Source organism: Pseudophryne corroboree, chromosome 10 (assembly GCF_028390025.1).
Source record: "Pseudophryne corroboree isolate aPseCor3 chromosome 10, aPseCor3.hap2, whole genome shotgun sequence".
NCBI classification, from domain to species: Eukaryota; Metazoa; Chordata; class Amphibia; order Anura; family Myobatrachidae; genus Pseudophryne; species Pseudophryne corroboree.
This window is the reverse complement of record NC_086453.1, coordinates 297,495,287-297,519,113: the sequence shown is the minus strand read 5'-3', so window position 1 is coordinate 297,519,113 and position 23,827 is coordinate 297,495,287. Positions and strand designations below refer to the sequence as shown.

The 23,827-nt window shown below is 50.2% G+C and overlaps 1 protein-coding gene across 1 annotated transcript in view; it reads right to left on the bottom strand.

The window, feature by feature from the left end:
- NOL9 (nucleolar protein 9) overlaps positions 1–7,264 on the bottom strand; it is a 76,921-nt gene extending 69,657 nt beyond the window's left edge. The window contains exon 1 of the mRNA XM_063943406.1: positions 6,859–7,264. Within this exon, the coding sequence (XP_063799476.1) occupies positions 6,859–7,071 (213 nt within the window). The 5' untranslated portion in view covers positions 7,072–7,264. The remainder of the gene's footprint in view (positions 1–6,858) is intronic.
- Positions 7,265–23,827: the final 16,563 nt, after the last annotated feature.

Here is a 23,827-nt window from a genome sequence, read left to right as displayed (position 1 = left end):
ACTTTCCTCGTGGAATGGGCTTTTACTGATTAAGGATGCGGCAGGCCAGCCGCAAAATGTGCAAGCTGAATCGTACTACAGATCCAGCGAGCAATAGTCTGCTTTGAAGCAGGTGCACCCAACTTGTTGGGCGCATACAGGATAAATAGCGAGTCAGTCTTTCTGACTCCAGCTGTCCTGGAAACAAATTTTCAGGGCCCTGACTACATCCAACAACTTGGAATCCACCAAGTCTTTAGTAGCCGCAGGCACCACAATAGGTTGGTTCAGATGAAAGGCTGACACCACCTTAGGGAGAAAATGGGGACGAGTACTCAATTCTGCCCTATCCATATGGAAAATCAGATAAGGGCTTTTACATGACAAAGCCGCCAATTCTGATACACGCCTGGCCGAAGCTAAGGCCAACAACATGACCACTTTCCACGTGAGATATTTCAATTCCACGGTCTTAAGTGGCTCAAACCAATGTGACTTTAGGAAATCCAACACCACGTAGAGATCCCAAGGTGCCACTGGAGGCACAAAAGGGGGCTGAATATGCAGCACTCCCTTAACAAAAGTTTGAACTTCAGGTAATGAAGCCAGTTCTCTCTGGAAGAAAATCGATAGAGCCGAAATCTGGACCTTAATGGAACCCAATTTTAGGCCCATAGTCACCCCCTGACTGTAGAAAGTGCAGGAAATGGCCCAGCTGAAATTCTTCCGTTGGGGCCTTCCTGGCCTAACACCACGCAACATATTTTCGCCATATGCGGTGATAATGGTTTGCAGTTACTTCTTTCCTAGCTTTAATCAGCGTAGGAATGACTTCCTCCGGAATGCCCTTTTCCTTCAGGATCCGGTGTTCAACCGCCATGCCGTCAAACGCAGCCGCGGTAAGTCTTGGAACAGACAGGGCCCCTGCTGCAGCAGGTCCTGTCTGAGCGGCAGAGGCCATGGGTCCTCTGAGATCATTTCTTGAAGTTCCAGGTACCAAGCTCTTCTTGGCCAATCCGGAACAATGAGTATAGTTCTTACTCCTCTTCTCCTTATTATCCTCAGTACCTTTGGTATGAGAGGAAGAAGAGGGAACACATAAACCGACCGGTACACCCACGGTGTCACTAGAGCGTCCACAGCTATCGCCTGCGGGTCTCTTGACCTGGCGCAATACTTTTCTAGCTTTTTGTTTAGGCGGGACGCCATCATGTCCACCTGTGGCCTTTCCCAACGGTTTACAATCAGTTGGAAGACTTCTGGATGAAGTCCCCACTCTCCCGGTTGGAGGTCGTGCCTGCTGAGGAAGTCTGCTTCCCAGTTGTCCATTCCCGGAATGAACACTGCTGACAGTGCTAACACGTGATTTTCCGCCCATCGGAGAATCCTTGTGGCTTCTGCCATCGCCGTCCTGCTTCTTGTACCGCCCTGTCGGTTTACATGGGCGACCGCCGTGATGTTGTCTGACTGGATCAGTACCGGCTGGTTTTGAAGCAGGGGTTTTGCCTGACTTAGGGCATTGTAAATGGCCCTCACTTCCAGAATATTTATGTGCAGGGAGGCCTCCTGACTTGACCATAGTCCTTGGAAGTTTCTTCCCTGTGTGACTGCCCCCCAGCCTCGAAGGCTGGCATCCGTGGTCACCAGGACCCAGTCCTGTATGCCGAATCTGCGGCCCTCTTGAAGATGAGCACTCTGCAGCCACCACAGCAGAGACACCCTTGTCCTTGGAGACAGGGTTATCAGCCGATGCATCCGAAGATGCGATCCGGACCACTTGTCCAACAGGTCCCACTGAAAGGTTCTTGCATGGAACCTGCCGAATGGAATTGCTTCGTAGGAAGCTACCATCTTTCCCAGGATCCGCGTGCAGTGATGCACCGACACCTGTTTTGGTTTTAGGAGGCCTCTGACTAGAGATGACAGCTCCTTGGCCTTCTCCTCCGGGAGAAACACTTTTTTCTGTTCTGTGTCCAGAACCATCCCCAGGAACAGTAGACGTGTCGTAGGGACCAGCTGTGACTTTGGAATATTCAGAATCCAGCCGTGCTGTTGTAGCACCTCCCGAGATAGTGCTACCCCGACCAACAACTGCTCCCTGGACCTCGCCTTTATCAGGAGATCGTCCAAGTACGGGATAATTAAAACTCCCTTCTTTCGAAGGAGTATCATCATTTCGGCCATTACCTTGGTAAAGACCCTCGGAGCCGTGGATAGACCGAACGGCAACGTCTGGAATTGGTAATGACAATCCTGTACCACAAATCTGAGGTACTCCTGGTGAGGATGGTAAATGGGGACATGCAGGTAAACATCCTTGATGTCCAGTGATACCATGTAATCCCCCTCGTCCAGGCTTGCAATAACCGCCCTGATCGATTCCATCTTGAACTTTAATTTTTTTATATATGTGTTCAAGGATTTCAAATTTAAAATGGGTCTCACCGAACCATCCGGTTTCAGTACCACAAACATTGTGGAATAGTAACCCCGTCCTTGTTGAAGTAGGGGCACCTTTACTATCACCCGTTGTGAATACAGCTTGTGAATTGCCTGTAACACTGCCTCCCTGCCTGAGGGAGTGGTTGGTAAGGAAGATTTGAAGAAACGGCGGGGGGGGGGAAGATGTCTCGAATTCCAGCTTGTACCCCTGAGATACTACTTGAAAGATCCAGGGATCCACCCGTGAGCGAGCCCACTGATTGCTGAAATATTTGAGACGGGCCCCCACCGTACCTGGCTCCACCAGTGGAGCCCCAGCGTCATGCTGTGGACTTAGAGGAAGCGGGGGAGGACTTTTGCTCCTGGGAACTGGCTGTATGCTGCAGCTTTTTCCCTCTACCTCTGCCTCTGCGCAGAAAGAACGCGCCCTTAACCCGCTTGCCCCTACTGGGCCGAAAGGACTGTACCTGATAATACGGTGCTTTCTTTGGCTGTGAGGGAACATGGGGTAAAAATGTAGACTTCCCAGCTGTTGCTGTGGAAACGAGGTCCGAGAGACCATCCCCGAACAACTCCTCACCCTTATAAGGCAGAACTTCCATGTGCCTTTTAGAATCTGCATCTCCTGTCCACTGCCGAGTCCATAACCCTCTCCTGGCAGAAATGGACATTGCACTTATTTTAGATGCCAGCCGGCAAATATCCCTCTGTGCATCCCTCATGTATAAAAGTGCGTCTTTAATATGCTCTACGGTTAGCAATATAGTGTCCCTGTCTAGGGTATCAATATTTTCCGACAGGGAATCTGACCACGCAGCTGCAGCACTGCACATCCATGCTGAAGCAATGGCTGGTCTCAGCATAACACCTGTGTGTGTATATATAGACTTCAGGATAGCCTCCTGCTTTCTATCAGCAGATTCCTTCAGGGCGGCCGTATCCGGAGACGGTAGTGCCACCTTCTTTGACAAGCGTGTGAGCGCTTTATCCACCCTAGGGGATGTTTCCCAACGTGACCTATCCTCTGGCGGGAAAGGGTACGCCATTAGTAACCTCTCAGAAATTACCAGTTTCTTATCAGGGGAAGCCCACGCTTCTTCACACACTTCATTTAACTCCTCAGATGGAGGAAAAGCTACTGGTAGTTTTTTCTCTCCAAACATAATACCCTTTTTTGTGGTACCGGGGGTAACATCAGAAATGTGCAACACATTTTTCATTGCCTCAATCATGTAACGTGTGGCCCTACTGGAAGTTACATTAGTCTCATCGTCGTCGACACTGGAGTCAGTATCCGTGTCGACATTGTGTCTGCCATCTGAGGTATCGGGCGTTTTAGAGCCCCTGATGGCTTTTGAGACGCCTGGGCAGGCACAGGCTGAGAAGCCGGCTGTCCCACATGGTATGTCGTCAAACCTTTTATGCAAGGAGTCGACACTGTCGCGTAATTCCTTCCACAGCACCATCCACTCAGGTGTCGACCCCGCAGGGGGTGACATCACATTTATCGGCATCTGCTCCGCATCCACATAAGCCTCCTCATCAAACATGTCGACACAATCGTACCGACACACCGTATACACACAGGGAATGCTCTGACAGAGGACAGGACCCCACAAAGCCCTTTGGGGAGACAGAGAGAGAGTATGCCAGCACACACCAGAGCGCTATTTAACACAGGGATCCCACTATAAATGAGTGTTTTTCCCTTATAGCTGCTTATATTATATATACTGCACCTAAATTTAGTGCCTCCCCTCTCTTTTTTACCCTTATGTAGCTTGACACTGCAGGGGAGAGCCAGGGAGCGTCCTTCCAGCGGAGCTGTGAGGGAAAAATGGCGCCAGTGTGCTGAGGGAGATGGCCCCGCCCCTTTTCCAGCGGACTTCTCTTGCTTTTTCTGGAATTCTGGCAGGGGTATTTTTACACCTATATAGCCTTCCTGACTATATATGGTGTAGATTTGCCAGCCAAGGTGTCTTATATTGCCCTCAGGGCGCACCCCCCCAGCGCCCTGCACCCATCAGTGACCGGAGTGTGAGGTGTGCATGAGGAGCAATGGCGCACAGCTGCAGTGCTGTGCGCTACCTTGTTGAAGACAGAAGTCTTCAGCCGCCGATTTTCAGGAACACTTCTTGCTTCTGGCTCTGTAAGGGGGGCGGCGGCGCGGCTCCGGGACCGAACAGCGAGGTCGGGTCCTGTGGTCGATCCCTCTGGAGCTAATGGTGTCCAGTAGCCTAAGAAGCCCAAGCTACCACCAGTTAGGTAGGTTCGCTTCTTCTCCCCTTAGTCCCTCGTTGCAGTGAGTCTGTTGCCAACAGATCTCACTGTAAAATAAAAAACCTAAATATACTTTCTTTCTAGGAGCTCAGGAGAGCCCCTAGTGTGCATCCAGCTCAGCCGGGCACAAGATTCTAACTGAAGTCTGGAGGAGGGTCATAGTGGGAGGAGCCAGTGCACACCAGTAGTCTAAGGCTTTCTTTTAGTTGTGCCCAGTCTCCTGCGGAGCCGCTATTCCCCATGGTCCTTACGGAGTCCCAGCATCCACTTAGGACGTCAGAGAAATTGTGTTTATATGTCATGTGTTATGATTGGAAGCCACAAGCACTGGTTTTGCCTATCACATGGTAATTCAAAGTAATTTGAATTGGTCCTGAACTACCAACCCAGGTCATCCCTGACAGTCCCCCGAGGCACCCCAGGGACCATGGCACCCAGTTTGGGAACCACTGACATATAGTATTATAACTGTCAACATACCACCCTACATTTACACAAGTGAAATCAGGACAAACAACCTATGTCCCGATAGGATGTGGATCATTAGATCTACACTATAAAGGTCTACAACCAATAGGCTGACCAAAATGGTTGGTCGACATGCAAAAGGTCAACAGGGGCAAAAGGTTAACATGGAATAGGTAGAAATGGTAAACAATTTTTTTTTTAGGTGTTTTGTCATTTTCTGACACAAAAAAGCCCTATTGGCGTGCTGCTTCGGTGGCCATGCTTTCGGGCAAGGTGCCTTGCTCTACACAGGTTACTATTCCCAATCATAGTGTTCCCCCTAGGATAGGGGCAGTATGCACACAAGTGAAAAGGGTAGGGGGGTGTCCCGCTGGCATCACTATTGGGGGCGGTCTGTCCCCCATCGACATCACTAATGCCCCAGCCATCGGCATCACTGATGGGGGCGTGCGTAGATGCTGTGCTTCCTCCAACTTTTCCCATGAATGTGAATAGATGACGTGTGCGCGGCATCTATTCATGCAGCAAGGCAGCGAGCAGGCTATGTTACCAGGGTGCCGCTAAAGGGGCAGGGCATATCTTACCCTTTAAAAATCGGGCAAGGCAGCAGCGTCCTGCTAGAACAGCCTAGCATGAACACTGCAATTGTAGTCCATGTGGATGGTACAGTATGATAAAGTTGAAAAACACCCCAAAATGTGTCAACTCGACCTTTTAAACCTGTCAACCTTTTCATGGCGTCCATTAATGGTCGACCTATAGACTGTCGACCTACAAACCGGAACCACCTCCTACTAAGCCCACTGCTAGGGAACACTCCACCCATTTCATGTAAGCCCCTCCTCTTCCCAGGTGACTAACCAGGCCTGTTGTGCCAAGGGGTGGTCTTCAGTATGCCGACTGTCGGGATCCCGGCGCACAGTATACCGGCGCCGGAATCCCGTCAGCCGACACCTGTCTCCCTCGTGGGGGTCCACGACCCCCTTGGAGGGAGAATAAAATAGTGTGGCGCGCGTAGCGCCTGCAGCGTGGCGAGCGCAGCGAGCCCGTAAGGGGCTCATTTGCGCTCGCCACGCTGTCGGTATGCCAGCGGTCGGGCTACCGGCGCCGGTATGCAGGTCGCCGGGAGCCCGGCCGCCGGCATACCATACTACACCCGTGCCAACATAAAGGCATGGTTATGTCTAGAATCAAGTTTGAGAAAGGACCTCTGACGACACCAGGGGGAGGAGCCATGCCCAAACAGGGTACCCGGAATGTACCCTCATGGGCTCGCTTCGCTTGCCACGCTTCGGGCACGGTGGCTCGCTCTGCTTGCCACTGGTTTACTAAAGTGGGTAGCTGGTGGCGTGGATAGTGACAGAAATATCCCGCTGGCCTAGCTCCTCCCCCTGGTGACGTGGCTCCTTTCCCTGACGTTGTAGGTCCTTTAGCCCACTTGATTCTAGCAACTACATGCAGGCATGGTATTGGATTTAGGGGATGATGTATCAAGCAGTGATGAGATTGGACTAGTGGAGAAATTTCCCACAGCAACCAATCAGATTCTAGCTACATAAATGTTAACTGGGAGCTGACGGGTTGCTATGGGCAACTCCTCCGCTCTGTGTCTCTCCAAATTTGGATACACCTCCCCGCTATATATGACCGTCAACGCGCTGCAATGGTTCCCCAGCCCAGGGCACTGACCTGGCCGGACCCCAGCACCATCACACAGATGCCCTCCTCCACCAGCAGCGCGCTGTGTCCCGGGCTCTCCTCGGAGGTGCTGGCCTTGGCTTTGGGCATCTCAGAGGCGGCCAGCTTGCAGCGCTCAGCCAGCAGCTGGCGTTTCCGTGCAGAGCCGCCCTTCCCCGGCCGGACGCTGAAGGAGGGTCCCGGGCGAGCGCCGAGAGGCTTCATGGTGGTGATTCCAGTGAGCGCAACGTTCCCGGTCACTGGCGGAAATGGCAGCAGAGTGCGCGCTGCCGGGAGCTCACGGGACAACCATGGGTTTCCCGGGGAGTTTGGCGTGGAAGCTCACGCTGCACACAGGGACCAGGGTTACTTCCTGCTTGCCCTGTTCTCGCTACTATGCTCCGCCCACAGAGCGCTCATTCAACCCACCACATCCGCCCTGAAATTGGCAAGGCATGCTGGGAGTTGTACTTCTTTTTTCTCTCGTCCTGATAAAGGGGGTGATTCCGAGTTGTTCGCTCGCTAGCTGCTTTTAGCAGCATTGCACACGCTAAGCCGCCGCCCTCTGGGAGTGTATCTTAGCTTAGTAGATTTGCGAACGAAAGATTAGCAGAATTGCAAATATAAATTTCTTAGCTGTTTCTGAGTAGCTCCAGACTTACTCTGCCATTGCGACCAGCTCAGTCCTTTTCGTTCCTGGTTTGACGTCACAAACACACCCAGCGTTTGCCAAATACTCCCCCGTTTCTGCAGCCACTCCTGCGTTTTTGCAACTCGAACGCCTGCGTTTTTCCGCACACTCCCATAAAACGGACAGTTTCCGCCCAGAAACACCCACTTCCTGTCAATCACACTACAATCAGCAGAGCGATGAAAAAACTTCGTAATGCCATGAGTAAAATACCTAACTAGGTACATGCGCTCTGCGAACATTCAGTAGCGGATCTTGCCACGGGCAAGCAGTACTTTTGCCCGGGGCGCCGCCTTCCGGAGGGCGCTGGCGCCATCCGGAGGGCGCCGCACCATGGCAAGATCCGCCACTGCTGTGCCCTCCGCTGCCCGCTGTGTCCCCCCGGCTCCTGCGGCTCTGGTCCCGTGAAGGGAACTAGACGCGTAGCGTCTAGTTTCCCTTCGCAAAGAGGACCATTACTGAGCGGTGCGCGATGACGTCATCACGCACCGCACAGCAAAGGTCCTCTCCGCGAAGGGAACTAGACACTACGCGTCTAGTTTCCCTTCGCGGAGAGGACCTTTTGCTGTGCGGTGCGCGACGACGTCATCGCGCACCGCTCAGCATTTAAGCGGCGCTTCTGCTGTACAGGGGGCGTGTCTGACCACGCCCCTGTAGTAAGCCACGCCCCCATTCCCTGCCCGGGGCGCCGAGGGCATTCGAACCGGCCCTGCGAACATTGCGCATGCGCAGTTAGCGGATAATCGCAGTATAGCGAAAATCGGCAGCGAGCGAACAACTCGGAATGACCACCAAAGCGTGAAGCGCGATGTCATAGGGAGGTAGCGGAGGCTGTGACGCAGCTACAGCACTACACCAAGCGAGTTTTATTTCCTGAGCAAAAAACAGGGACTTGATGAGCAGCAAGTGCAGACATTCCTATGACTCTGATCAGTGTCCTCACTGTGAGTCCCACCAGTCTATTCTGATTAGTTTCACCTGTCCCAATTTTTTCTGGAGTATACACTGGCGCAAAGTGATAACTTTGTGTAGGCGAATGCCGACCATACATCCAGAGCTGGATTTAGGGGCTAATCCAGGTTGGATTGCAAAGAGCGATCCAACTGGAATTTCTACGATTGCCCCGCGGGTGCATGCGCAGTGCCTATTCTGCGCATGTGCCCGTCAGGGCGCAACAATCCATTTCCAAGATGGAGTGTGGCGTAAAAACGTGGGCGTGATCGAGGCAGCTGCGTGACGTCACACGCAGCTGCTGCAATCACAAAAATGGCGTAGAGCCTCCTGCGGGAGCAGCCAGGCTGCGTCGGCAGGAGGCTACCCTATTTTTAGCGATCATGCTGAAATTGCGGTGTACTGTGTCTGGAGACGCATTCCGCCCCGTTCAGAAGCCGTGCGTCTCCGTACCCTTGTGCCGCCATAATGGCCGGCGCCCCGCTAACCGGGACACCAGCTCAGTACTCACCACTCTTCATTCTTCTGGCTCTGTTAGGAGTGGCGACGTGCTGCGGGAACGTACGCTGGCCGTAGTGGGGCTTGCCAATGGTTCCCTTAGGAGCTCAGTGTCCTATCAGCGGGGAACGGGACCATTAACCCTTCAAGAGGTTGGGCCATTCCATCCCCAAGTTCCACGAAGCAGGCAGGCTGGTGCCAACCAGCCCTGCCTGAATGCAACAAACATAGAAAATAAATGTAGAAAACTCTTCAGGAGCTTCCCAAACGTGACTGGCTCCTCTGGGCACATTTTCTACACTGAGTCAGGTAGGAAGGGCATAGAGGGGAGGAGCCAGCACGCACTATCAAATTCTTAAAGTGCCCATGGCTCCTAGTGGACCTGTCTATACCCCATGGTACTAAATAGACCCCAGTAGCCTCTAGGACGTAAGGGAAACATGCACTGTTAAAGGAACCAGAGAACTGGAGTAATAAATTGGGGAATGAGGGATGTGTGGATTATTTAATAAATGTATACAACATCCAGTGTGTCTGTTCTCTCTTTATTTTAAGATTATTTTTTTTGAAGAGACGGACTCCCAGTGCTAGGAAACCAAGAATGTCCGGGCATGCTTGCACTTGTGGTTTGACAAGTGAAACAGACATTTCTGCAGCCTCCTACAGAAAAAAATAGTAAATGTTGGTTTTAAATTGGACATTGTGATAAGATTTTTTTTAACATGCTGTATTTTAGCAGAATCCTCAACTGCGTCTCACTACACGGTACACAGTACCCACACTGGCAACGCAGCCTTAAAATGGTTTCTCTCCATTTTAAGCACCAGATTCCTCAACCGGTATAAAAAAAGCCTGAAGACCGCGCACCATTGAAGGGGCGAGGCTTCACTATGAGAGGATCCAGCAGCTCACCAGCACCATTTTCCCTCTGCAGTGGACACAGACGCTGACAGGACAGGGATGCGCAGCTCCTCCGGTGTGACTCCAGATGACCTCAGCGGTACCAGGGGGTCATAGCAGGGGGGGAGCGACTATTAGTGTACTAAGTCCCCTACCAGGGTACTTAGTCTGTGACCTGGCTAAGCTTGGCCTTAGCGATAAAGGCGCAGTGGGCACTGGCTCGAAACATCTCTGTGTCTCCCTGAAGGGCTCTTTGTGGGTTAATTGTGTTTAACCTTTCCTCTGTGTGTGCTGTCACATTTACATTATGTCAGGCAAAATGTGTGTTTCTTGTACAGCAGAGTGTTCCTCTTCACCAGGGGGCTCACTGGTTACTCAGGGATCACAAGCTAGCGGTGCTGAACCGGAGTGGGTTAATTCTCTCAAAATAATTATTTCCACTCTCTCTCTCAAAGGAATTATTTCCACTCTTAATTCTCTCAAAGGAATTATTTCCAATTCTCTCAAAGGAATTATTTCCACTCTTTCGCAATGAGAAAGAGACGCAATACTCAAAACAAACTGGATGAGTTTATGAACAGAGACTCAGTCCCCTCCCATTTGTAGGCAAAAGCCCATATCCTGCAATCTGGCGCTGATGGGTCTGAATTGGAGCAGGGTGAGGTGGACTTGGAGAGGGAGGGGTGGGGGGATGTGGCTCTGTCACAGGGAATAGAGGCTCTTATAGAGGCTATCAGAGATGTTCTGCATATTCCTGATGAGGTGTCAGAGGAGTGTGAGGAATCTTATTTTAATGTAAAGAAGTCCTCAGTTACTTTTCCTGTGTCAAAGGAATTAAATACCCTGTTTGAAGAACTGTGGGTTAATCCTGATAAGAAGTTTCAGATCCCTAAAAGGTTGCTCTCATCTTTTCCTTTTCCTTTGGAGGATAGGAAAAAATGGGAAAATCCACCGATAGTGGACGCATCAGTCTCTAGGCTGTCACGTAAAATTGTATTGCCTGTTCCTGGTGCAGCCTCCCTAAAGGATACGGCTGATCGTAAAATTGAGACTACACTCAAATCATTGCATACAGCTGCTGGGGTGGCCCAAAGACCCACTATTGCATGTGCGTGGATCACTAAAGCCATTGCGAAATGGTCAGGTAACTTAATTGAAGGGTTAGATTCCTTATCTAGGGGGATGTTGTCTTACTCCTGCAGGATATATAGGACTCTGCGAACTTTATGGTAGGAGCCATAAAGGAAATAGGTGTACTTAATGCACGCAGCACCGCTATGGCAGTTTCGGCACGCAGGGGCTTGTGGCTACGCCAGTGGACTGCTGACGCGGACTCCAGGAAAGGCGTGGAAGGCCTACTGTTCACAGGAGAGGCCTTGTTTGGAGAGAGACAAATGGATCTCCACAGCTACTGTGGGTAAGTCTACGTATCTTTCCGCAGCCCCCCCCCCAACCAAGAAGACTTATTCAGCTTCTAAGTTACAGTCCTTTCCGACGTCCAAGTTCAAGGGCAAATCCAGAGGTGCTTCTATGTCCTCCAGCAGCGCAAGATGTAAACCACGCAAACCAGCAACTGCTGGTGCTCAGGAACAGACTTCAAGCTCTGCTTCCTCAAAGACTTCAGCATGACGGTGGACCGCAATGCCTGGAAGGCTGTCAGGTGGGAGCCCGACTACAATTCTTCAGTCAGATCTGGTCAAATTCGTGCCAGGATCCCTGGGTCATAGATCTTATTTCCCATGGCTATAGACTGGAGTTCCAAGAGCTCACACCTCACAGATTCTTCAAATCAGGCTTGCCAGTTTCACAAGAGGCAAGTATAACTTTACAGCATGCCATCCAAAAACTGGTACAGACTCAGGTCATTGTTCCAGTTCCACCTCATCTACTAAACAAGTGGCACTATTTTAACTTGTTCGTAGTACCGAAGCCGGACAGTTCGGTAAGACCGATTCTGAACCTCAAGTCTTTGAACCTGTACTTACGAGTGTTCAAATTCAAGATGGAGTCTCTGAGAGCGGTGATCTCAGGTCTGGAGGAGGGGGAATTCCTAGTGTCTCTGGATATCAAGGATGCTTACCTTCATATTCCGATCTGGCCCCCTCATCAGGCTTATCTACAGTTTTCACTGCAGGACTGTCACTACCAGTTCCAGGCCCTGCCATTTAGTCTCTCCACGGCACCGAGGGTATTCACTAAGGTGATGGCAGAGATAATGTTTCTACTCCGCAAACAGGGAGTGAACATAATTCCTGGACGATCTCCTGATAAAAGTGCCATCCAGGGAGAGGTTGCTCGACAGCATTGCTCTCTCAACCAAACTCCTCCAGGATCACGGGTGTCTTCTGAACCTTCTGAAATATTACCTAGAGCCAGTACGGAGGCTCCCATTCCTAAAAATTATACTGGACACGGTGTCACAAAAGGTATTCCTTCCGTTGGAAAAGGCATTGGTAATCTAGTCGATGGTGCGGGATGTCCTGAAGCCAACCCGGGTGTCAGTGCATCTGCCTTCTGGGGGAAATGGTAGCCTCTTACAAAGCACTTCAATACGGAAGGTTTCACGCAAGACCCTTCCAGCTCGATCTGTTTGACAAATGGTCCGGATCGCATCTTGACATGCACCAGAGGATCCGTCTGTCGCCAAAGGCCAGGGTCTCCGTTCTGTGGTAGCTATAGTCTTCTCACCTCGTCGCAGGACGGAGGTTCGGAATTCAGAACTGGATTCTGTTAACCAGAGATGCAAGCCTCAGAGGTTGGGGAGCAGTCACTCAGGGGGTGCACTTTCAGGGAAGATGGACAAGTCAGGAAGTCATCCTTCCAATCAACGTTCTGGAAGTCAGGGCCATATACAACGCCCTTCTGCAGGCCTCACATCTTCTTTGAGATCAGGCAATTCAGGTCCAGTCAGACAATGTGACGGCAATAACGTAGATAAACCGACAGGGCGGAACGAAAAGCAGAGCAGCAATGTCAGAGGTGTCAAGAATTCTCCTCTGAGCAAAAAGAAACGCTGTGGCATTTTCAGCGGTCTTCATTCTGGGAGTAGACAACTGGGAAGCAGACTTCCTCAGCAGACACGACCTGCACCCGGGGGAGTGGGGCCTTCACCCGGAAGTGTTCAGGTGCTTGACAAGTCGATGGGGATATCCACAGATCAACATGATGGCCTCTCATCTCAACAAGAAGCCCAGGCGGTATTGTTCCAGGTCGAGAGACCCACAGGCGGTGGCGATAGACACCTTGATGACTCCATGGGTCTAGCAGATGTTGTACGTGTTTCCTCCACTTCCTCTGATCCCAAGAATTCTAAAATGAATAAAAAGGGAAAAGGTTCAAGCAATACTCATTGCTCCGGACTGGCCAAGAAGGGCCTGGTACACGGACCTTCTGGAGATGCTACTCGAAGATCCGTGGCCTCTACCTCTTCGTGAGGATCTTCTGCAACAGGGCCGTTCATCTATCAGGACTTACCACGGCTACGTTTAACAGCATGGAAGTTGAACGGCTGATTCTAGCCAGAAGAGGGATCCCTAACAAGGTTATCCCGACTATGATCAAAGCCAGGAAGGGGGTAACGTCTAAACATTACCATCATATTTGGAAGAAATATGTCTCTTGGTGTGAGAGCAGAAATATTCTGCGGTGGAATTTCATCTGGGATGTTTTCTGCAGGCAGGTGTGGATGCGGGCCTGCATATGGGCTCCATAAAAGTCCAGATTTCGTCCGTGTCCATTTTCTTTCAGAAACAATTGGCTTCTCTCCCTGAGGTCAAGACGTTCTTGAAAGGTGTTCTGCACATCCAACCTCCCTTTGTGTCTCCCCCAGCACCTTGGGATCTCAATATGGTGCTGCAATTCCTCCAACTGTTACAGGAGGTGGACGTAAAATATCTTACGTGGAAGACCGTCACACTGTTGGCCTTGGCTTCAGCAAGACGTGTGTCGGAGCTGGGGGATTTGTCTCACAAAAGTCCCTATTTAATTTTCCATGAGGACAGAGCTGAACTCAAAACTCGTCAGCAATTTCTTCCTAAGGTAGTGTCCGCATTTCACATCAACCAACCTATTGTGGTTGTGAGGGCTTTGAAGGTGTATGTGAAAAGAATAGTTTGTGACAGAAAGACCAACTCGCTGTTTGTTCTTTATGATCCCAATAAGATTGGGTGTCCTGCTTCAAAGCAGACGATTGCATGCTGGATCAGACTTGCTATCCAGTATGCTTATTCCACTGCAAGTTTGCCATGTCCAAAATCTGTACTGGTCCACTCTACTAGGTCGGTGGGTTCTTCCTGGGTGGCTGTCCGGGTTGTCCCTGCTTTACAACTCTGCCGAGCAGCTACTTGGTCAGGTTCGAACACGTTTGCTAAGTTCTACAAGTGTGATACTTTGGCCTCTGTGGACCTTCAGTTTGGACAGTCAGTTCTGCAGGAACCTCAGCACTCTCCCACCCAGTTTGGGAGCTTTGGTACATCCCCATGGTACTAAATAGACCCCAGTATCCACTAGGACGTAAGAGAAAATAGGATTTTAATTACCTACCTGTAAATCCTTTTCTCGTAGTCCGTAGAAGATACTGGGTGCCCGCCCAGTGCTTCGTTCTTCCTGCACTGTTACTTAGTTAGTAATGTTGGTTCAGCCATTGCTGTTCCTGTTTCAAGTTTGGTTAGCTTGGCTTTCCTCTTGTGTGTGCTGGTTCGGAATCTCACCACTATCCTTATCTATCCTTCTTTCAAAGTATGTCCGTCTCCTCGGGCACAGTTTCCTAGACCGAGTCTGGTAGGAGGGGCATAGAGGGAGGAGCCAGCCCACACTATCAAATTCTTAAAGTGCCCATGGCTCCTAGTGGACCTGTCTGTACCCCATGGTACTAAATGGACCCCAGTATTCTCTACGGACTACGAGAAAAGGATTTGCCGGTAGGTAATTAAAATCCTATTTTTCCAGATGTCCCAGTTAGTGCACAGGTGTAGCCATTACTCACTATCGCAATTTAAAAGACCCACAGGTGGAGCAAATTATTGCAACTGTGATACTGAGGAGATCTGAAAAACATGCACTGTTAGGGGTTTCTGATGACTGGAGCTGGGAAACACTGCTATAGATTAGATGTAAAATGTCAGATGTGTGCAGCAGTACAACTATAGAACATGTTTAAAGTCTAGGATGTGGAATGCCTTAAAGGTAATGAGAGAAAAAATTAGTTGTGCATTGAACAATAAATACACCCCAAAAAAACAAGCTTTGCCGGCCCTGGTAATGAGGGGGGGGGGGGGGGGGGGGGGGTATACCAGACAGCTCTATTTAAAATAGTAAAAGCCACATAGGGAGAGGTGTAGCTAGGTGCCCTGGTGCCCGAAGCAAGGGTATGTTTTAGCATCACCCTCCCCTGTACTCAGGGCCGGCTCCAGGTCTACTAGTACCCTGAGCGAGAACATGTAAAAGCGCCCCCCCCCCCCCCCCCCCCCCCCCCGTCATGTGTGCGCTCCAGGACAAGTGGGTGTGGCCTCTGGAAAAGTGGGCGTGTCCTCATAACTTCATATTATTAGACTATAAATAAATATATTTTCACACCCCCTCTACGCACACAGGGGATAATTCCAAGTTGATCGCAGCAGGATATTTTGTAGCAGTTGGGCAAAACCATGTGCACTGCAGGGGAGGCAGATATAACATGTGCAGGGAGAGTTAGATTTGGGTGGGTTATTTTGTTTCTGTGCAGGGTAAATACTGGCTGCTTTATTTTTACACTGCAAATTAGATTGCAGATTGAACTCACCACACCCAAATCTATCTCTCTCTGCACATGTTATATCTGCCCCCCCCCCCCCCCCCCCCCCTGCAGTGCACATGGTTTTGCCCAACTGCTAAAAAATTTCCTGCTGCGATCAACTTGGAATTACCCCCACAATTAGCAGCCTTACACATAACAGCCACAGTAGGGTTCCTTACACACAATGGGGTTAAATTTACTAAGATTCGTATTTTCCCGTTTCAGGTCAAAGTTCAATCACGAATGACATCGAAAGTGTAAAACTGCAACTTTTTGAATTGATTACGACTAATTTACTAAGCTGTCGTATTCAGGTTTTTCTTTTGTTCCGATGTCGATGTCATTCGTGGTTTTTTTTCTATTTTTACGGCAGTGATTAGCAAAACACTGCCGACTTTTTTTACAATCAATCTCGGCCGGATCTGTGTGATCCGTGCTGGGTTTTTTTTTTTTTTTTAATTAAACACTGTAAAATAATAAAAAAAAATGCGTGGGGTCCCCCCTCCTAAGCATAACCAGCCTCGGGTTCTTTGAGCCGATCCTGGTTGCAAAAATATGGGGGGGAAAATGACAGGGGTTCCCCCATATTTAAGCAACCAGCATCGGGCTCTGCGCCTGGTCCTGGTCCCAAAAATACGGGGGACAAAAAGAGTAGGGGTCCCCCGTATTTTTAAAACCAGCACCGGGCTCCACTAGCTGGACAGATAATGCCACAGCCGGGGGTCACTTTTATATAGTGCCCTGCGGCCGTGGCATCAAAAATCCAACTAGTCACCCCTGGCCGGGGTACCCTGTGGGAGTGGGGACCCCTTCAATCAAGGGGTCCCCCCCCCCAGCCACCCAAGGGCCAGGGGTGAAGCCCGAGGCTGTCCCCCCCCATCCAATGGGCTGCGGATGGGGAGGCTGATAGCCTTTGTTGTAAAAGAAAAGATATTGTTTTTAGTAGCAGTACTACAAGTCCCAGCAAGCCTCCCCCGCATGCTGGTACTTGGAGAACCACAAGTACCAGCATGCGGCGGAAAAACTGGCCCGCTGGTACCTGTAGTACTACTACTAAAAAAATACCCAAAAAAAGACAAGACACACACACCGTGAAAGTATAATTTTATTACATACATACACACATACATACATACTTACCTTAAGTTCCCACGCAGGTCGGTCCTCTTCTCCAGTAGAATCCAAGGGGTACCTGTTGAAGAAATTATACTCACGAGATCCAGGGGTCCAGGCTCCTCGGGAAATCCAGGGGTAATCCACGTACTTGAAAAAAAAAAAAAAACGGTGTCCCGACCACGAACTGAAAGGGGACCCATGTTTGCACATGGGTCACCTTTCCACGAATGCCAGAAACCCACTCTGACTTCTGTCTAAGTGGGTTTCTTCAGCCAATCAGGGAGCGCCACGTTGTAGCACTCTCCTGATCAGCTGTGTGGTCCTGTCCTCACTGACAGGCAGCACACGGCAGTGTTACAATGTAGCGCCTATGCGCTACATTGTAACCAATGATGGGAACTTTCTGCTCAGCGGTGACGTCACTTTAGGTCAACCGCAGGGCAGAAAGTTCCCATCATTGGTTACAATGTAGCGCATAGGCGCTACATTGTAACACTGCCGTGTGCTGCCTGTCAGTGAGGACAGGACCACACAGCTGATCAGGAGAGTGCTACAACGTGGCGCTCCCTGATTGGCTGAAGAAACCCACTTAGACAGAAGTCAGAGTGGGTTTCTGGCATTCGTGGAAAGGTGACCCATGTGCAAACATGGGTCCCCTTTCAGTTCGTGGTCGGGACACCGTTTTGTTTTGTTTTTCAAGTACGTGGATTACCCCTGGATTTCCCGAGGAGCCTGGACCCCTGGATCTCGTGAGTATAATTTCTTCAACAGGTACCCCTTGGATTCTACTGGAGAAGAGGACCGACCTGCGTGGGAACTTAAGGTAAGTATGTATGTATGTGTGTATGTATGTAATAAAATTATACTTTCACGGTGTGTGTGTCTTGTCTTTTTTTGGGTATTTTTTTAGTAGTAGTACTACAGGTACCAGCGGGCCAGTTTTTCCGCCGCATGCTGGTACTTGTGGTTCTCCAAGTACCAGCATGCGGGGGAGGCTTGCTGGGACTTGTAGTACTGCTACTAAAAACAATATCTTTTCTTTTACAACAAAGGCTATCAGCCTCCCCATCCGCAGCCCATTGGATGGGGGGGGGACAGCCTCGGGCTTCACCCCTGGCCCTTGGGTGGCTGGGGGGGGGACCCCTTGATTGAAGGGGTCCCCACTCCCCCAGGGTACCCCGGCCAGGGGTGACTAGTTGGATTTTTGATGCCACGGCCGCAGGGCACTATATAAAAGTGACCCCCGGCTGTGGCATTATCTGTCCAGCTAGTGGAGCCCGGTGCTGGTTTTAAAAATACGGGGGACCCCTACTCTTTTTGTCCCCCGTATTTTTGGGACCAGGACCAGGCGCAGAGCCCGATGCTGGTTGCTTAAATATGGGGGAACCCCTGTCATTTTCCCCCCCATATTTTTGCAACCAGGATCGGCTCAAAGAGCCCAAGGCTGGTTATGCTTAGGAGGGGGGACCCCACGCAATTTTTTTTGAAAAAATAAGCACTTTCCCACCCCTTCCCACTGATATACATGCACGGATCTCATGGATCCGTGCATGCCTATCCAATCACGAATAAAAAAAAAAGGTCTGTTTTTTTTTAGCACTTTTTTACGAGTTGTAATTTTTCACGGCAGTGTTTGTTTGTTTTTTGCTTTGCACTTCTTAGTAAATGACCGAGATTCATACTTAAACAGCCGCGTTTTGACCGATGGTGTATTCATTCGTAATTTTTTACTTGGACTTGCAAAAAATTACGAATGCCCTCATCTCTGCCGTGATTAGTGTTTAGTAAATTACCGAGATGACACTTTGATGAAAAAACGGCATCTCGGTCAAAATCGGGAGCTTAGTAAATTTCCCCCAATGTCTCCAGTATAGTGTCAGATACACAATGTGCAGTGCCAGCTACACATGACATGCCCCCTAGCAGTGCCAGCTACACACAATATGCCCCCCAGCAGTGCCAGCTACACATGATAGTGTTAACTTTTTAGGGCAGGGTGCTGATCACAGGGAGGGCACATTTTTAAGTTAGGAGGGCAAAATGATATACATACTGTAATGCTTGGTGCTCATCCACCTACATGGTAAAGCATGGACAGTGCGCGCCGAAGGCGCGCAGCAAAAATTTAGGGGCGTTGCTTCGTGGGAAAGGTGCGTGGCCACATAATAGTGGCAATTCGCATTACACCACACAGTAGTGCAGTTAATACACACTGCACCAGGTAGAACCTCCTAGACACTTTGCGCCAGGCAGAGCACGTTAGACGCTTTGCACCAGGCAGAGCACATTAGACACTTTGTGCCAGGCAGAGCACGTTAGACACTTTGCGCCAGGCAGAGAGCATGTTAGACACTTTGCGCCAGGCAGAGCACGCTAGACACTTTGCGCCAGGCAGAGCACGTTAGACACTTTGCGCCAGGCAGAGAGCACGTTAGATACTTTGCGCCAGGCAGAGCACGTTAGACACTTTGCGCCAGGCAGAGCACGTTAGACACTTTGCGCCAGGCAGAGCACGTTAGACACTTTGCGCCAGGCAGAGCACGTTAGACACTTTGCGCCAGGCAGAGCACTGAGACTCATTGCCTAGCCACAGACGCCTAGCGGGAACACTACATGATATGCTCCCCAGCCGTGCCAGCTACACATGACATGCCCCCCAGCAGTGTCAGATACAGAAATGCCCCCACAGTGCCATAAATGCCCCCACAGTGCCAGATACATAAATGCCCCCACAGTGCCAGATATGTCCCCACAGTTCCAGATACATAAATGCCCCTACAGTGCCAGATACAGAAATGCCTCCACAGTGCCAGATATGCCCCCACAGTGCCAGATAAATGCCCCCACAGTGCAGATATGCCCCCACAGTGCAGATAAATGCCCCCACAGTGCCAGATATGCCCCCAGTGTGCCAGAAATGACCCCAGTGCCAGAAATGCCCCCACAGTGCCAGATACAGAAATGCCCCCACAGTGCCAGATATGCCCCCACAGTGCCAGATATGCCCACACAGTGCAAGATATGCCCCTACAGTGCCAGATATGCCCCCACAGTGCCAGATATGCCCCACAGTGCCAGATATGCCCCCACAGTGCCAGATATGCCCCCAGTGTGCCAGAAATGCCCCCACAGTGCCAGAAACAGAAATGCCCCTACAGTGCCAGAAATGCCCCCACAGTGCCAGAAATGCCCCCAATGTGCCAGAAATGCCCCCACAGTGCCAGAAATGCCCCCACAGTGCCAGATACAGAAATGCCCCCACAGTGCAAGATATGCCCCTACAGTGCCAGATATGCTCCCACAGTGCCAGATATGCCCCTACAGTGCCATGTATGCCCCCACAGTGCCAGATATGCCCCCACAGTGCCAGAAATGCCCCCAGTGTGCCAGAAATGCACCCACAGTGCCAGATACATAAATGCCCCCACAGTGCCAGATATGCCCCCACAGTGCCAGATATGCCCCCACAGTGCCAGAAATGCCCCCAGTGTGCCAGAAATGCCCCCACAGTGCCAGATACAGAAATGCCCCCACAGTGCCAGATATGCCCCCACAGTGCCAGATATGCCCCTACAGTGCCAGATATGCCCCCACAGTGCCAGATACATAATTGCCCCCACAATGCCAGATATGCCCCCACAGTGCCAGATACATAAATGCCCCCACAGTGCCAGATACATAAATGCCCCTACAGTGCCAGATACAGAAATGCCCCAACAGTGCCAGATACAGAAATGCCCCCCCAGTGCAGATATGCCCCCACAGTGCCAGATAAATGCCCCCACAGTGCAGATATGCCCCCACAGTGCCAGATAAATGCCCCCACAGTGCAGATATGCCCCCACAGTGCCAGATAAATGCCCCCACAGTGCCAGATAAATGCCCCCACAGTGCAGATGTGACCCCACAGTGCCAGATAAATGCCCCCACAGTGCCATCCATAAATGTGCCCCCCCCCCAAATACCTGCGGCGCTGATAGGGGGAGGAGCACTGCTGTCCGAGTGCGGGCGGGCGGGCGGCTGGGCGAGTGCGGGTCCAGGTGCGGGCGGGCGCTTGTGTGCGCTATGCGTGGCGACGGCGTCTGGCGTTAGACACCGGCGCCGCGAAGCGCGCATAGCGCACACAAGAGGTCACGCGGCCAGGCCAATGCTGCACAGGGCCGGCTCCAGCTTCGAATATGGCGGTGCCAGCGCACGGCGCCCATTAAGGGTGGCGCCCTGCGCGGCCGCTCTATTCGAACATGCCTGGAGCCGGCCCTGACTGTACTGAATTAAGAGCCTAGCCAACATGTGGAGGAATGTTACATTTAAAAAGAAAACATATTTAAAAATCCTAAATTGGTGATACGGCCTTGTGGAACGCAACAAAAATATAGGAGTGTGGCTTCATGGGGATGGGGTGTGGCGACAGAATAGTACCAATTCACATTACACAGCACAGTACTGTCCATTATTCACATTACACCACACAGTAGTACCCAGAATATACGTTATGCTACATAGTAGAGCCCCTTATTCACAATACATCACACAGTAGAACCACTTATACACATTACACCACACAGTAGTACCCAGAATATACGTTATGCTACATAGTAGAGCCCCTTATTCACAATACATCACACAGTAGAACCACTTATACACATTACACCACACATTAGTACCCCTTATGCTATCTATGGCCATCAGCTCCTAGTAGTGCGTTGATCACTCACTCGCTACTTACATCTAAGCTGTATTATGTTTTGAGAATTGTGGTGCTCTTTGTTACCTGTACTCTATTTTTGTTATTTATTTACTGTAATGCTAAGTTTGTCTCCCTGTACTGGCCTTTGTACGGCGCTGCGAAACACTTGAGGTGCCTTATAAATAAAATTTAATAATAATAGTAAAGCCCCTTATACACATTAAACCACAGTATAACCGCTTATATGCGGGACAGAGAGTGGTGCTGCAGAAGCCTGGGCAGAAAGAGGTGCTGTAGCATCTGAAATAGAGACGTGCTGCAGCTTCCGGAAAAGAGAGATATGATGCAGAAGCTGGGGCAGAGAGAGGTGCTGTAGCAGCTGGGCAAGACAGAGCACAGTGCTACAGCAACAGGCTCAGATAATGCTGCTTCAATACAGAAGAAGCCTTGCTTTACAGCTACAAGCAGACAGTGAGACATATAAAGAGGGTGAGCAGAGCTCCGGTGCCTCCTGCTGTGTTGCCTCTGTCCTGCCCTGTTCCCTACCTACTGTATTTTCTGAGTCTGAATCGGGTGCACCCTCTCTGCTCCTACTCTGCAGCTGCCTATACAGCAGTCCACAGTGCAGCGTGAGGAGGGAGGGTGGTGACGCGCCCTCTAAATCTTTTTGGCCCCCGGAACCACCCTCACTACACCCCTGCACAAAGGAGGTGGGTGCCGGTGTCAGAACTGGTGGGTGGCGGGAAGGAAGGTCACACCACTTTCATTCATCATGTAGGGACTGAGGATTGGACGCCGCTGCGGCTGCCTCTCTCCCCAGCGGGTGCTGGGCTGGGAGAGAGGCTGCTGCAGCAGCGGCCAGTCCTCTCTCCCCAACTGACGTGCGGCTGTCAGCAACAGGGAAGAGGGAGGACAGAGGGACCCTGCACTGCACACATGGTCCAGAGGGCTCACACAGCACAGGCTTAACAGATTGCAAGTTCCCTCTGTGAAAGCCTAGGGGGTTTATTTCCAATATGGATATCACACTCTTAAAGCAAATATGGCTGATTTTGACCGTTAACTACTTTGCCTGGCATGGTCGCATCAGATGCGGCAATGCCTGCAAGTGCTTTATCTGACCTGGTCGTCAGAGCCGGCCATAGGCATAGGCAAACTAGGCAATTGCCTAGGGCATTTGATATGCCATGGGGCATCATTAGCTTCTGCTGATTAAAATGATGTGTGGCATGCCTATATTCTGTATGTAGCATTTCATATGCAGATACAGCCACAGTCTCACACAGTATATAGGCATGCTGCATATCAGTTTAATCAGCAGAAGCTGCTTGTGCATCTTAGCCACATACCAATGCAAATAAGATGCATTTTCATTAAAAAAAAAGAGGTGCCCGATGTTAGCATTGATGCAAGATTTGTGAGGACACATCTGTATTTAAGCAGAGGCAGGGGTCACAGTGTTAGTGGCAGTGTGAGTGCTGTGTGCATGTGAGTGGGTTGGTTGTGCAGTAGTGTTCAGAATATGTGTTAGGAACATTATGTGTTTAATGTAAAAATGCATTAATAATGTGCAACATATGTATAAAGGGCCACTACTGTATGTGTGTCATTATGTGTACAGGGCCACTAATAATGTGCAGCAAATGTGTAGGGGGCACTATGTGTGTCATTATGTGTATAAGGGCATTAATAATGTGCGGCATATGTGTAAGGGACATTATGTGTAAAAGGGCATTAATAAAGGTTGTCATAATGTGTAAGGTGCATTATGTTTATAAGGACATTAATGTGTCTCATATGTGTAAGGGTCATTACTGTGTGGAATTGTGTATAAATGCATTACTAATGTGTGGCATTATGTGTATAAGGTGCTCTACTATGTGGTGTTGCATATAGAAAGGGCACTACTGTGTCGTCTAATGTGAATAAAGAGCAATAAGGTATGGTGTAATGTGAATAAGGAGCAATTCAGTGTGATGTAATGTGAATAAGGGGCTCTACTGTGAGGAGTAATGTTTATAAGGTAAAGTGATACTACTGTGGGATGTAATATGAATTATGGACACTATCGCAAGATAAAATGTGAATAAAGTTGCAGTACTGTGTAGCGTAATTGGAATTAGGGTTACTATTGTGTGGCCATGCCCCTTCCCAGCAAGAAGATTCCCATTTTTGGGCTGTGCGTCAAATGTGCGAACTGTTCCTATTTAAAATATAGGGGGTACAAGGACTGCTATGGGTGAAGGGTGATGGTGCTGGGAAAGAGGTGCAAGGTCAGAGGCAGAACCAGCGGTGGTGCTAGTGGGCACCAGCCAAAATCTTGCCTAGGGCATCATATCGGTTAGGGCCTGCTCTGTTGGTCGTA